The 12,816-nt window shown below is 37.3% G+C and overlaps 1 protein-coding gene across 7 annotated transcripts in view; it reads left to right on the top strand.

Annotated features, from left to right (window-relative positions):
• The window catches only part of PLD1 (phospholipase D1), a 209,930-nt gene extending 197,923 nt beyond the window's left edge, over positions 1-12,007 (top strand). For 4 of the 7 annotated variants that reach the window (XM_063807330.1, XM_003310099.6, XM_009446853.5 and 1 more), the window contains 3 exons: positions 498-651; positions 7,443-7,560; positions 9,544-12,007. In XM_063807330.1, the coding sequence (XP_063663400.1) occupies positions 498-651; positions 7,443-7,560; positions 9,544-9,768 (497 nt within the window). In that variant the 3' untranslated portion in view covers positions 9,769-12,007. The remainder of the gene's footprint in view (positions 1-497; positions 652-7,442; positions 7,561-9,543) is intronic. The other 3 variants (XR_010155872.1, XR_001713797.4, XR_008547173.2) reach the window with 1 other exon arrangement.
• Positions 12,008-12,816: the final 809 nt, after the last annotated feature.

The following is a 12,816-nucleotide window of genomic DNA, read 5'->3' as shown; positions in this document are numbered from 1 at the left end:
CCTCTCAAAGCGCTGGGATTACAGACATGAGCCACCATGCCTGGCTCTTTTTTCTACTTAGCATTTTTTTAAGCTTTTTTGTTTGTTCTCTAGTGGTTGTAAAATGGCTGCAGCAGCTCCTGGAATCATTCTTCTTCCAACCCTTCAAGCCAAAATATCCAAAGGATGTAAGAGACAGAATCCATTTTTTGTGTGTTTATACAAAGGGGAAACTCTTTCTCAGAAGCTTTCCTTCATGTCACATTGGCTAGCACCATGTCAAGAGCCCATTTCTAAGCCAGTCACTAATAAAAATAATGAAATTACCATGGCTGGCTTAGACTGATTAAGATTCACCCCTGGGTTAGGGAGGGCCCCACCTCCCTAAAAACACATCTTCCCTTGAAAACCTGGACAAAATTACGGTTTTGTTTGCAAGGATGAATTGAGTTGGGAGGGCAACCAACAGTGTCTGCCACAACAGGAAGGTTGTTCAGCTTCACTGTTTCTCCTTACAGGCTCTGCCAACATAAATGACCGCAGCATGCTGGGAAAGCGTGACAGTGAAATGGCTGTCATTGTGCAAGATACAGAGACTGTTCCTTCAGTAATGGATGGAAAAGAGTACCAAGCTGGCCGGTTTGCCCGAGGACTTCGGCTACAGTGCTTTAGGTCAGTCCGCCAAAGTGTGTCTCTCTGATGCATTTCCACTGCAGCAGTCGCTGGGACCCAGCCCTGCTGGCCCTGAGCACACGGGTCATCCTAGGTTCTTCTTCATCTAAAACAGTGTGTCCCAGAATATAGGATATGTACCACCAGTAGTATGCGAAATGACTTTAGGTGGTACATGACTATTTTTTATTTTAATAGCTTTTTATTACTGTCACGTGCAGTAGAAAAAACTGCAGTGGTGCAGTTACAGCTCATTGCATCCTTGAATTCCTAGGTTCAAGCAATCCTCCTGGCTCAGCATTCCGAGTAGCTGGGACTACAGGCCCGTGTCACCACACCCAGCTAATTTTTAAAAATTTTTTGTAGATACCGTGTCTCACTGTGCTGCCCAGGCTGGTCTCAAACTCCTGGCTTTAAGCGATCCTCCTGCCTTGGCCTCTCAAAGCACTGGGATTACAGACGTGAGCCAATTAAATACTAGTCCTTAACTGATTTAGGACTAGACCAGGTCAAACCCTCCAGCTTCCATTTAAGTTTTTAAAATCAAATTAATTCCAGTAATACAAGGATATAATAAAAATTATTGAAGGGGTATGCCAGTGACTGCTGGTGTAAAATTTAAATGTGGGAACTTCTGTTTTCAGGTCTAAAATGACTCCAGGTGTCGAAGATCCCTGATCTTTGGCAAGAAGATGCAAATTTTAAACTAATCTGTGGTGAAGCAGAGAGAATACTAGGCTAGGAAGCTGGGCTCGTTTCAGCTGTGCGATCCTAAATAAGTCCATTCAATAAAGTGTTATTTAGAACTTTCAAGGGCTGCACTGTAACTGTCCACGTCCCCTGTTGTGTCTTCTCAACACAGTGGTCCCTCTAGAACCTTCTAGATCATGTTGCTTCTCTGCTCACTACTGTCCAATGGCTTCTTATCTCACAAGGAACAAGTAATATAATCTGACTACTCTCCCAACTCTAGGCCTTTGTAGGAAGTCCACAGTTTTATGATTCTAGAACTATATTTGCCATAATGCAATTTTGGTGCAGCCTGTATAGTGGGATGCAGCAGGCGGCCCCGATATAGTTAAGATCAGTGCGTTATGCTCTTTCGGGAAGAGCACTGCGCTGCAGCCTGTTGTTTTCTTTGTGTTAAATGGTCCCTTTTGGAAACTGGCTCACTTGCAGATGGGCGCTTAGTGAGCACTTAACTCCCGGCAAAGGCAGAGGCCACTTCCCTCATTCCTACCAATCCAGACTTCGGCTTCCAAGACCAACATAAGCCTCAGTTGTAGAGACATTCTGCTGTCTCTGTCTAAGTAGCTCAAAAAATCCATCCCTCAAAATCTGTCAATACCTTCTAACAACTTTTATTGCTGTATTTATTGCCTTTGTTACTACTTGTTTTGCCAGTAAGAAGATTTTCAAACCATTGATAATTCAATTACCTTCTAATGGTAATTTGTTTTGTTTAGCAGAGGAGAATTTAAAAATTGGTACCCTGCTAATTAACCCATTGATTGCCTACTGCGGCATACATAAAAGACAAATATTTCCTTTTGTAAGCTGGAATGTATGTTATATCTTTTCAGTTCCATAAGAACTTAAGAATTCTCTTTAAAGTCATGAGTTTCTTTATAACTTTTTAAATGTGTAATAATTATAGAAGGTAGAGGTTTTTGATTACAGCACATTTTTATGTACAAATTTGGCAAATACAGAAAACCAGTAAGAAAATTAAATTCATCTGTAATACCATCACCTTGTGATAACAGTTTTAACATTTGGTATATGTCATTCCACTTTTTTCTATACATAGATATTAATATATTGTATTCCCTTTTTAAAACAAAATTAGAATTTTGCAGGCCTACATGTTTTTTATTATTTAAACAATGTTACACACATTTTCCATGTCATCGAGTATTCTTCTATAATATGTTAATGGCTACATTATATTTTATTGTATGTGTATGCCATAATTCCTTTAATCCCTCATTGTTTGGCAGATATTTTTGCTGATATAAAAAAATGGGTATGTTTGTAGATACCTTCTTGTTCACCTTCTTTATTGTCTCCTTTGATCTCTTATTATATCACTAGCAATATTTTAGAGGGCTTATTCCTTCTATCTTGACTGAGTTTATTTAATCTTCACCAATTTGTTAGATTTCACATGGAATTTCACCATTTTAATTCACATTTTTTAGAATTAAAAATGTGTTTATTAGCCATGTATAATTTTTTTCATAAATTGCCTAGTTTATTTGTATCCTTTGCCCATTACGCTGGAAGGTTTAACTTTCTTTTTTTATTATTTTTATACAATTAAGGAGTACAGGTACAGTTTTGTTACCTGGATACATTGTGTAGGGGTGAAGTCTGGGCTTTTAGTGTAACTGTCACCCAAACAGTGTACATTGTACCCATTAGGTGATTTCTCATCCTTCACTCCACCTCCTACCCGCCCACCTTTTGGAGTCTCCAACGTCAGTTATTCCACTCTGTACATCCATGTGTATGTACTGTTTAGCTCCCACTTATAAGTGAGAACACGCAGTATTTAACTTTCTGTTATTTCATTTAGGATAATGGCTTCCAACTCCATGCATGTTACTACAAAATACATGATTTCATTCTTATTTATGGCTGAGTAGTTTTCTCTGGTGTGTGTGTGTGTGTGTGTGTGTGTGTGTGTGTGTGTGTTTTCTTTATGTAATTGTCTGCTCAGGACATTTAGGTTGATTCCAACACTGTGCTATTGTGAATAGTGCTGTGATAAACATACAAGTGCAGGTGTCATTTTTAGGACAACTTAGGTAGATACCCAGTTGTGGGATTGTTGTATTGAATGATAGTTCTATATTTAGCTCTTTGAGAAATGTCCATACTGTCTCCTATAGAGGTTATACTAATTTCTATTATCACCAACAGTGTATATGCATTCCCTTTTCTCCACATCCTCACCAACATCTGTTGTTTTTTGACTTTTTAATAATAGTCATTCTGATTGGTGTGAAATGGTATCTTGTTGTGGTTTTAATTTGCATTTATCTGATAATTAATGATGTTCAGCATTTTTTTATGTTTGTTGGCCGCTTGTGTGTCTTCTTTTCAAAAATGTCTTTTCCATTGTCTTTTGCCCACTTTTTAATGGGGTTGTTGTTTAACTTTCTTTTAATGATTTATAAGTATTTTAAATATGTGTAGGATGCTTATTCCTTTGTCATATGTGTTGCAAATTTGGCTTGCCTGTTGGCTTTTAGTCATCTTTGGAGAATTTGGGGGAAATTTTTCAATTCTTATTAATCAAATCAATCTGTTTTTTTCTTTTTTTTTTCCCCACCTGCCTTTTTCTGTATGCTTAGAATAGCTTCCTCAGCCTAAGATTAAACATTTACTTGTATCTTCTCCTGGTGCTTGTTTGGTTTTAGTTTTTACAATTAACATCTCCAGTGTATTTTAGTGTAAGAAGTGAGGTCGGGGTCCTGACTCTTTTTCTCAACTAACAGCTGATCTGGAACCTTACGATACGCAGTAGGACTCTTTGCCTCTCTTATCTGCAGTCCACCTTTAAGATACACTGAATCACTATCTGTTCTGGCTTCTCGCTAGTCTCTCTGTTATGCCATATTGAAAGTCTGTTTACTTGCATGCCAGTGTGATACCATGTAATTATTGTGGCTGTGCATTTTAAGACTACTTTTTGCCATACCACTTCTTCAAATTAGTATTCTTTTTCAAAATAATCTTGGTTATTCATAAACATTAATTCTTCCACATGGACTTTAGAATTGTTTACTCACGTTCTCTCAAGTTCTTATTAGTTTTATAAAATTGGAATTATAGCAGATTTATAGATGAAGAAAAAGAATCGACACCTTTATAATATTGAGTCATCTTGTTGAAGAACAAGGTATGGGCTTCAATTTATATGAATATTTTATTGTTCTTCAATAAAGCTTTGGGTTTTTATTATTGGTGCGGAGGAAGATTATTCTACAGTAAATAATTCATTTTTTTAATGCTGATCTTATGCTAACTTTGTTTCTAGGTGCTTTCTTTTTCTTCGCATTTTTCAAATTGTGTTAAAGAGGCAGTTGTTCTTAAATAATTATTTTCACTTTGCCCCAATGGCAAACACAGATAATATATTTAAAAGCACCACAAAAACATTGTGTCAATTTTAGCCTCTTTTTATTAGGAAACATTCCCAAAGATAAATATTGTGGCCTAGACTACAACCATTTTTTTCACTTAAAAATGCAGTTTCACTCCATTTTCCATCTGGCCTATTTTAAAATAGAAATAGAGAGACTTATTTCAATGTGAAATCAATTCTAAATAGAGACAGAATCAAACATGCACTAAATTTCACAGCTATAAGCTGAACAGTTCAAGTCCTAGAAAATTATCCAAACTTTGCAGATATAACCATCACTCAAGAGAAACCATTGTCCACACAATTAGGACTCAGAATCATTTAAAGTGATAGATATGAGGAACGGAAAGAACAGAAATAATTTTTTGTGGTTTTCCTACTGTCCCACTTTTTTTGATGAATAAGCAAATATTAAATAATTTTCATTAAATACATCAACATAAAATTAAACTAGTTTTCTCTCAAACTTTAGTCCTCAAAAGAACATCCAGAGTACTTCATATTATTTTTACTCTGCATTTAATATAAATTTCTTATAATTAAAATACTGCCAGGGAAAATAATATATTGCCTATTTTAGACTTATTTAAATACTTTTTCTACAAACAAGCCTTTACCTGATAGTTTGGTGGACACATTGGCTTATCTCTTGCTCTAATTTAAAAGCAAAGTTACAGAAAAACTCTTTCTGCTCAATTTTCAGCTTCTTAAATCTGGCCCAAGTCAAAGGTATTATAGTAATTGACTTACTGTCATCATTTGTACTGTCATTCACATTTGATGCAGTAAAATTGTGCGTTCGGTCTCAATTAGCAGCCAATGTCTATGTGCAAACATCTCTTAAATCTTTTTTTAAAAAAAGTTATTCTCGTGTAGTCTGAAGGAGGCACATTATTTGAAGTGGAAACAGAACTTTGAGGTTATAAAAGTCAAGAATCCCAGAAAGCCTATGGTGCCAGATCCATTTTAAAAAAAATTTTATACAGTGGAAAAAGTGCAGACTAAAACTAAAATGAGTGTCCTTTAATATCTACAGAATTGAACTTTTTCAGGAGTTGATAATGTTGGAGAAAACTGGGAAAATATGCATGCTTAATAGTGTATGTTTTGGTACAGCCTTTCTTGCAGTAATTTGCATATTCTCTGACCCAGGAATTCTAATTCTAAAATTTCTTCTAATGAAATAATCACAGAAATGTACAAAATCACATATGATGAATAAACTATGTTCATTGTAACACTGTTTATAATAATGAAAAATTGGAAATTACCCAAAAGTCCATAATGAACTAATTGGTTCAATAAATTTCACGTGATAGGAAACTCTGCAGCCATTAAAATGATGATGCAAATCTACATTTATTTAAATACAAGGAGGGTGAAAATATAATGATGTCCAGTTGTTAAAGCCGGTGGTCAATTCTTATCTGAATTGGACAGTTCTCCTTGACATACTTCTTTGTGTGGTTTCAGGATTCCATATCCTCTGGCTTTTCTCCAGCCTCGCTGGTTCCTCCTCCTCTCCCTTACTGTTGATGTACACCCGGTCCTCTTCTCTGTCTATACTCACTTATTTGGTGAACTCAGAAAAAAAATTCAGCCTATGAGCATGTGCATGAGGACAATTCTCAGATTTATATCTCTAAACAAGCCTTCTCTCCCAAATCCCAGTTCCATTTATCTACTGCCTACTCAGCACTGCCACTTGCATCTTTAATAGATGTCTCAACAGGCTCAAAATCGAATTCCTGATCTCCCACAAACCAGCTCTACCCACAGAATTCCCTATCTTAGCTAAAGGTGACTACAGCTGTACATTATTATAGTTGCTCAAGACAAAAACCTTGCAGTCATCTTTGATGCCTCACTTTTTGACACACCCTACATTCACTCTATCAGTAAAACCTGTTGGCTCTATCTTCATCTCCACTGCCACCCAGGCCCAAGCCACCATCATACCTCACCTGGATTATGGGAGTAGCTCCTAAATGGGCTCCCTGTTTCAACCCTTGCCCCCCAGAGTGTGTTCTCAATACAGCAGCTGTATTTTAATATGTAAGTCAGATTCTGTCACTCCTCTGCACTGACGTCTACACTCTCCATTTCACTTAATATAAAAGCCAAAGCCTTACAAGGCCAATTTTCCTATTGCTCTTTCCAGATAGCACAGGTCTTCTTGGTATTATTTCAGCCTATCAAGTATGTGGGAAAAGGGCTTTGCCCTCAGTTTGAGTTCTAACTCCATTACTAGTGTGCCTCGAGACTTTAGTTTCCTATCTACAGAATGAGAATCATCTGTCCCGCCTACCACACAGGATTAAGGTGGAAGTGCTTTTTAATCCTAAAGCCTTCTCTAAGTACAAGAGTTATTATAATTTTCAAATATCACTTCTAAAACTTGTCTCGTTTGCTTGAGAATTTTTTGTTATGTCTAGTACGCTGTTTATGTATGGTCAATTCAGACAATAGTTTCTTTTATGTCAGGCACTCTGAGGATATGAGAGTAGCTAGGTCATGGTCTCTCAAATAATTTGCATATATATATATTTGCATATATAGAGATAGATATAATAGACATATATCCTGCAACAAACTGCTTTATCTCAGTTACTCAATGTGGAGGTCACTTGTATTTCAGGGTTGTCCTTGGCTATCTTGATGACCCAAGTGAGGACATTCAGGATCCAGTGAGTGACAAATTCTTCAAGGAGGTGTGGGTTTCGACAGCAGCTCGAAATGCTACAATTTATGACAAGGTGAAGTTCACGTATTCCCCTCCTCCGTTTCTTTTCACTGAATCTCATCACAAAAAGCATATTGTTATTTCTGCATATTATTGGTACAGGGTATTCTTAATAAACATAAAAAAGCTAATACATGTCCAGGTTGTAATAAAATACCTCTCTGTGGACCCTGAAAAACAAAGGCAAAAAGCATTGTGGATTTTGGTTTAGAAGAGGCTTTAGCAGCATTCCAATCTCTCCTGTGATGCAGGAATCCCATCAGCAGCATCCTTAGCACCTGGTTACCCAGCCTTTGTACATGTCTAGTGACAAAGAGAAGAGGGGCAGATGGCATAAAAAAACAAGCCACAGCTGAGTCCAGCCTAGCTCACCCCATTGCTGGTGTTATAACCTTGTGTTTAGTGACTTAACTTTCTGAGTCTCTTTTTCCTCTCCTATAAATTGGGAGGAATATTCACAAGGGTAGTTATGAGGACAAAGAATAGTCTAGTGAATGGTTTTAGCACATAGTGTATAGTAAACAGTATTCATCCTTATGATGAATCTTGTTAATATTAATAACAACATGTCATTTGTTGGACAGCTCTAGTTTTAGAAAGGTGTTTTAAAACCAGCTCCATTTGATGCATACCAAATGCATTGCCTGTGAAGTCTATCCTTTGGTTATAATAAAGAATGTAAAAGAGTTAAGAGTTGCCTAACAGTGGAACAGCTTACTTCGAAAAGTAGCTAGTTGCCCATCAGGGAAAACTATTCAAGCTGTGTTCTAGCCCAGACTAATTGACCATCTGTGAGAAGTTGGATAAGTCTGTGTTCTTCTTCATGACTTCCAGGTACAGACGTGAACCTCTTTAAAAAAAAAATTAGGGAAAATACGCAATTTTTCTCTTAGAGCCCCTTCCAGCAGAGAAACTTATTATTCTTAATGAAACATGTCTACTGTCCGTATAACCTTGTTTCTTTTCTTTCTTTCCTTTCATTTTTTTTAGTTGACATGGAGTCTCACCCTGTTGCCCAGGCTGGAGTGCAGTGGCATGATCTCAGCTCACTGCAATTTCTACCTCCTGGGTTCAAGTGATTCTCCTGCCTCAGCCTCCCGAGTAGCTGGGCCTACAGGTGCCCACCAGCACACCCAGCTAATTTTTGTATTATGATACAGGCTGGTCTTGAACTCCTGACCTCAAGTGATCCGCCTGCCTTGGCCTCTCAAAGTGCTAGGATTACAGCATGACCCAATGCGCCTGACCCCTGTATAACCTTATTTCATCCTGAGGACTGAAGGCCATGATCAAATAGGTCATGTGCATAGAGTCATTAAAATGTAATTTTACAAATGCAGTGCACAGCCTTATTTGGGTCCTGGATTTGGGGGAAAACATCTATAAAAGACATTTTGGGGATAACAGGATAAATCTGAATATGAAGCATAACTTAAATGACATTATATAATTAATTTTCTTAGGTGTGAGAATAGTGCTGTGATTATATAGGCACATGTCCTTATTCTTAAGACATACATGCAGAGAAGTATTCAGGGGTGAAGTGTTATGATATCCAAAACTCATTTTCAACCAGCAAAGTAAGTGTTACATATTAACAATTGATAATGCTATGTAAAGGTACAGATATGAGCCTCTTTCAAGAAAAGTTAGGGAAAATATTATATGCAATATTCCTCTTAGACCAGAAGCTCCAGTGAAATTCAGGGATGATTATTATCCAAAAAAAATTAACCTTAATGTGGGGTAACATTAGTGTAATTTCTTGCCACTAGCCATGATTTTTTAAATGGAAGCAGATCTATCTATTTGTAGCAGATCTATCTATTGTTGGTTATAAGATAACCAACTCTTAAATCAGGTCTGTGCTGTAACATAAGACTAATAATATGTTTCATACAACAGAGGTCTTGTCTGTTGGAATAATTATTTTCCATAAAGGCCATGTGCTCGCTTTTAAACTTTTCACTCATTTTTCTATTTATGCTCTAATCAGGTTTTCCGGTGCCTTCCCAATGATGAAGTACACAATTTAATTCAGCTGAGAGACTTTATAAACAAGCCCGTATTAGCTAAGGAAGATCCCATTCGAGCTGAGGAGGAACTGAAGAAGATCCGTGGATTTTTGGTGCAATTCCCCTTTTATTTCTTGTCTGAAGAAAGCCTACTGCCTTCTGTTGGAACCAAAGAGGCCATAGTGCCCATGGAGGTTTGGACTTAAGAGATATTCATTGGCAGCTCAAAGACTTCCACCCTGGAGACCACACTGCACACAGTGACTTCCTGGAGATGTCATAGCCAAAGCCAGGCCTGACGCATTCTCGTATCCAACCCAAGGACCTTTTGGAATGACTGGGGAGGGCTGCAGTCACACTGATGTAAGGACTCTAAACATCAGCAAGACTTTATAATTCCTTCTGCCTAACTTGTAAAAAGGGGGCTGCATTCTTGTTGGTAGCATGTACTCTGTTGAGTAAAACACATATTCAAATTCCGTATACCAAAATCCATTTCCTTTGTAACAAGAATTTACCGGTAACTGTTATCTAGGTTGCCAAAAGTTGTCTGAATCTCCTTATTCTTCTCTGATCTTCATTTATGCAGCCAATGTCTAGCTGGACCTGCCCTCATCTTGCAGTTCATACAGGCACTGTTTGAGAAATTGTTTATTATTAGATGTTGTAATGCTGCTTCAAGATTCTTCATGGTTACATGGGATGCCCCTGCTCATCTGGTCCTGAAGTAGTAAGAGGATATAGTCATTATTCCTTTTCAGTCACTGTACGAACACGGCAGACTTTAGCCTACACAGTAGACTGTGTTAGGCACTTCTGGTAACATTGACACTATATCTTGACACCACGAAGCAACAGGAAGGAATAAATTCCAATATTGAGACAGAGATTTATTTCATTTTGCTCCCAAAGGCACTGACAACATGAGTCCTTGTGATTAGGCCCACCTGATCAAATGTAAAAACATGCATGGGATATTTGATTACGTAACAACCAGCTAAAACTGAGAGCACACAGCCTTCGGAAACCCCCAAGGTGTCGAGGGGGATCAGATCCAGATAAGAGAAGATGATTCCTTCTAGTCCTGTAAAATTTCCTGTCATCCTTAGCTGCTGGGTTGATTGAAATTTGATCTCTACATTTCAAAATCAAACCAGTGAATACAGTTTGTCTTTCAAGAGAATCAGAGGCATCGTAACTCCTACCAAGTTAGTAAGTATGAGTCTAACCTTGTTTGACATTCAGGTCTTCTGCTACGTTATCTTCTTTGAGAAAAATTAATTGATTATAAAATATGTGCTACTTCACTTACATTATTAAATATGTATTAACGCCTCTCACCAGGGCTTCCAGTGAAGTTACAATGCCCTAGTCTGTGAATTAGTCTGGAAACGTGTTTTTCCTTTTCGGATGTTAGAGTACCCTTTGATAAACTAAATTTTACTAAGCTGAACAACTCTGACAGTCTAAAGAGCTAATGTGGGTTACCAAAAGGCCTGTACCTGTAAAACAAAGTGCAGGTGTAATGATTATACGTGTCTATGGATTACCTGGACATACTCTCATTTGGGTTGTTCTTCAAAGAAGCAAGCAGCCGATCCCTGTTTTCATAAAGCTAATACTTCAGTTGGAAAAATTAAACAGGAGCACAAAGTCAGGAACAGGGGTTAGCAGAAGAGAGAAATAGTGTCACATCAAGGGCAGGATCTCATAGCTAGGGAACATTTCACAAATAAGGTGAGATTTTGTAACCAATAATAAAAATGAATGTTTTTATAAGTAAATAACTTATTTTTCATATGGCTAAAGATGGTAAAATGACTTCATTCTATAGCCATTTTAAATAAGAATTTGCTATTGATGAAAGAAGTTCAGATTGGCATTTGAAGTATTGAGTGTATGGGATCTCTAAGGATTTCTTAGATTTCATATTTAAATATTTTTTAAACCTTAGAGGAGTCAACAAACTGGCTCTTGATTTTCAGCACCCTACTCTCATGAAAAAAGCCTGAAAGGACCCTTTCCCTTATAAGTAATTTAATCCAATTTCTCCCCATTTTATAGATGAGGAAACTGAGGCTCAGATCAGATGAGAACTCACTTAAATCCACTCAATGTATAGATGGTAGAGCTGGGACTAGCAACATTGCTGCAGCCCATTGTTGGCCTCTCTCTTCGCTTTATCATTGCCCAAGAATGAGGATATGCAGTAAACAGAATTCAGGCAAGATACTTCTAAGCTGTTTTGAACCCTCTGATATTTTGTATTTATGTGTTTGTCTGTCTCCCCCTACTAGAATGTAAGCTCCATGGGGCAGGGACTTCACTGTATTTTGTTCATAGTGTATCCCCAGAGCCTGAACCAGTGCTTGGCACATAGGAGATGGCAATAAATGCTTGTAGAATTAATAAACAAGGTGAAGGAGAGAGCTAATGAAATGAAAATCTTAGTCTCATATAAGAAGTCTTACTACTGCTTTCTATGGCAAGTTCCTTTTCTATTGCATCTTCCCAAAGGCAAGATGCTCATCTGCAAAGAGGTGATAAGATTTACTTGGAGGGATTTTGTGGAAAATTCAGTGCAATAATTGCTTTTTTTTTTTTTTTGCAGTAGCAGTTTACATAGTACAGCATTCTGCAAAAATTGCATGAAATGTGGACACAAGATGTACTGTATGACTTAATTACCTGTCATTCTCTGACACCATTACTACCTACTAGAAGTTCAAATAATTTATCTTTAACACTGCAATATCTGATAAACCTTTTAAAATGTAAATAATTCAAAGCCTTGAAAATCTATCATGAATCTGCTCAACATTTCAAAGTGACTATTTTGAAATGCCTATAAATGCTATATACCTGACATCCTGCTAATTTCTGTAATAATTTTTGTTTTCAAGAGGGAAAAATTCTAGTATTACAAAAAATGAATGATGGAAAGTGGCCATGGTCCATTAAAGCTATTCAGATTGGCCACGTTCAGTCGTCGGAGGATAGCCTTAGCATAGCAAGTCTGGTGCGGGCGTTTGTTCTGAATCTAGTGTCCAGCCCGTGACTCACCCTTCGGTGGGATGTTTTTAATTCTCACCTGGAATGCATCACAGGGAGGCATGGAGAGCTGGTCATTAGATAATTGTGTGGCATACTGTAAAACAAAATGTTTATTTTCAAAGCACTTTTGAAAGGAAATTTTGTCTATAAGTACTCAAAATATGGACAGTTAATTTCTTATGTAAGAACTTGGGAAATTA

Source organism: Pan troglodytes, chromosome 2 (genome assembly GCF_028858775.2).
Source record: "Pan troglodytes isolate AG18354 chromosome 2, NHGRI_mPanTro3-v2.0_pri, whole genome shotgun sequence".
NCBI lineage: Eukaryota > Metazoa > Chordata > Mammalia > Primates > Hominidae > Pan > Pan troglodytes.
Note: the sequence above shows the minus strand (reverse complement) of the source record. Positions and strands in the feature narration are given on the sequence as shown.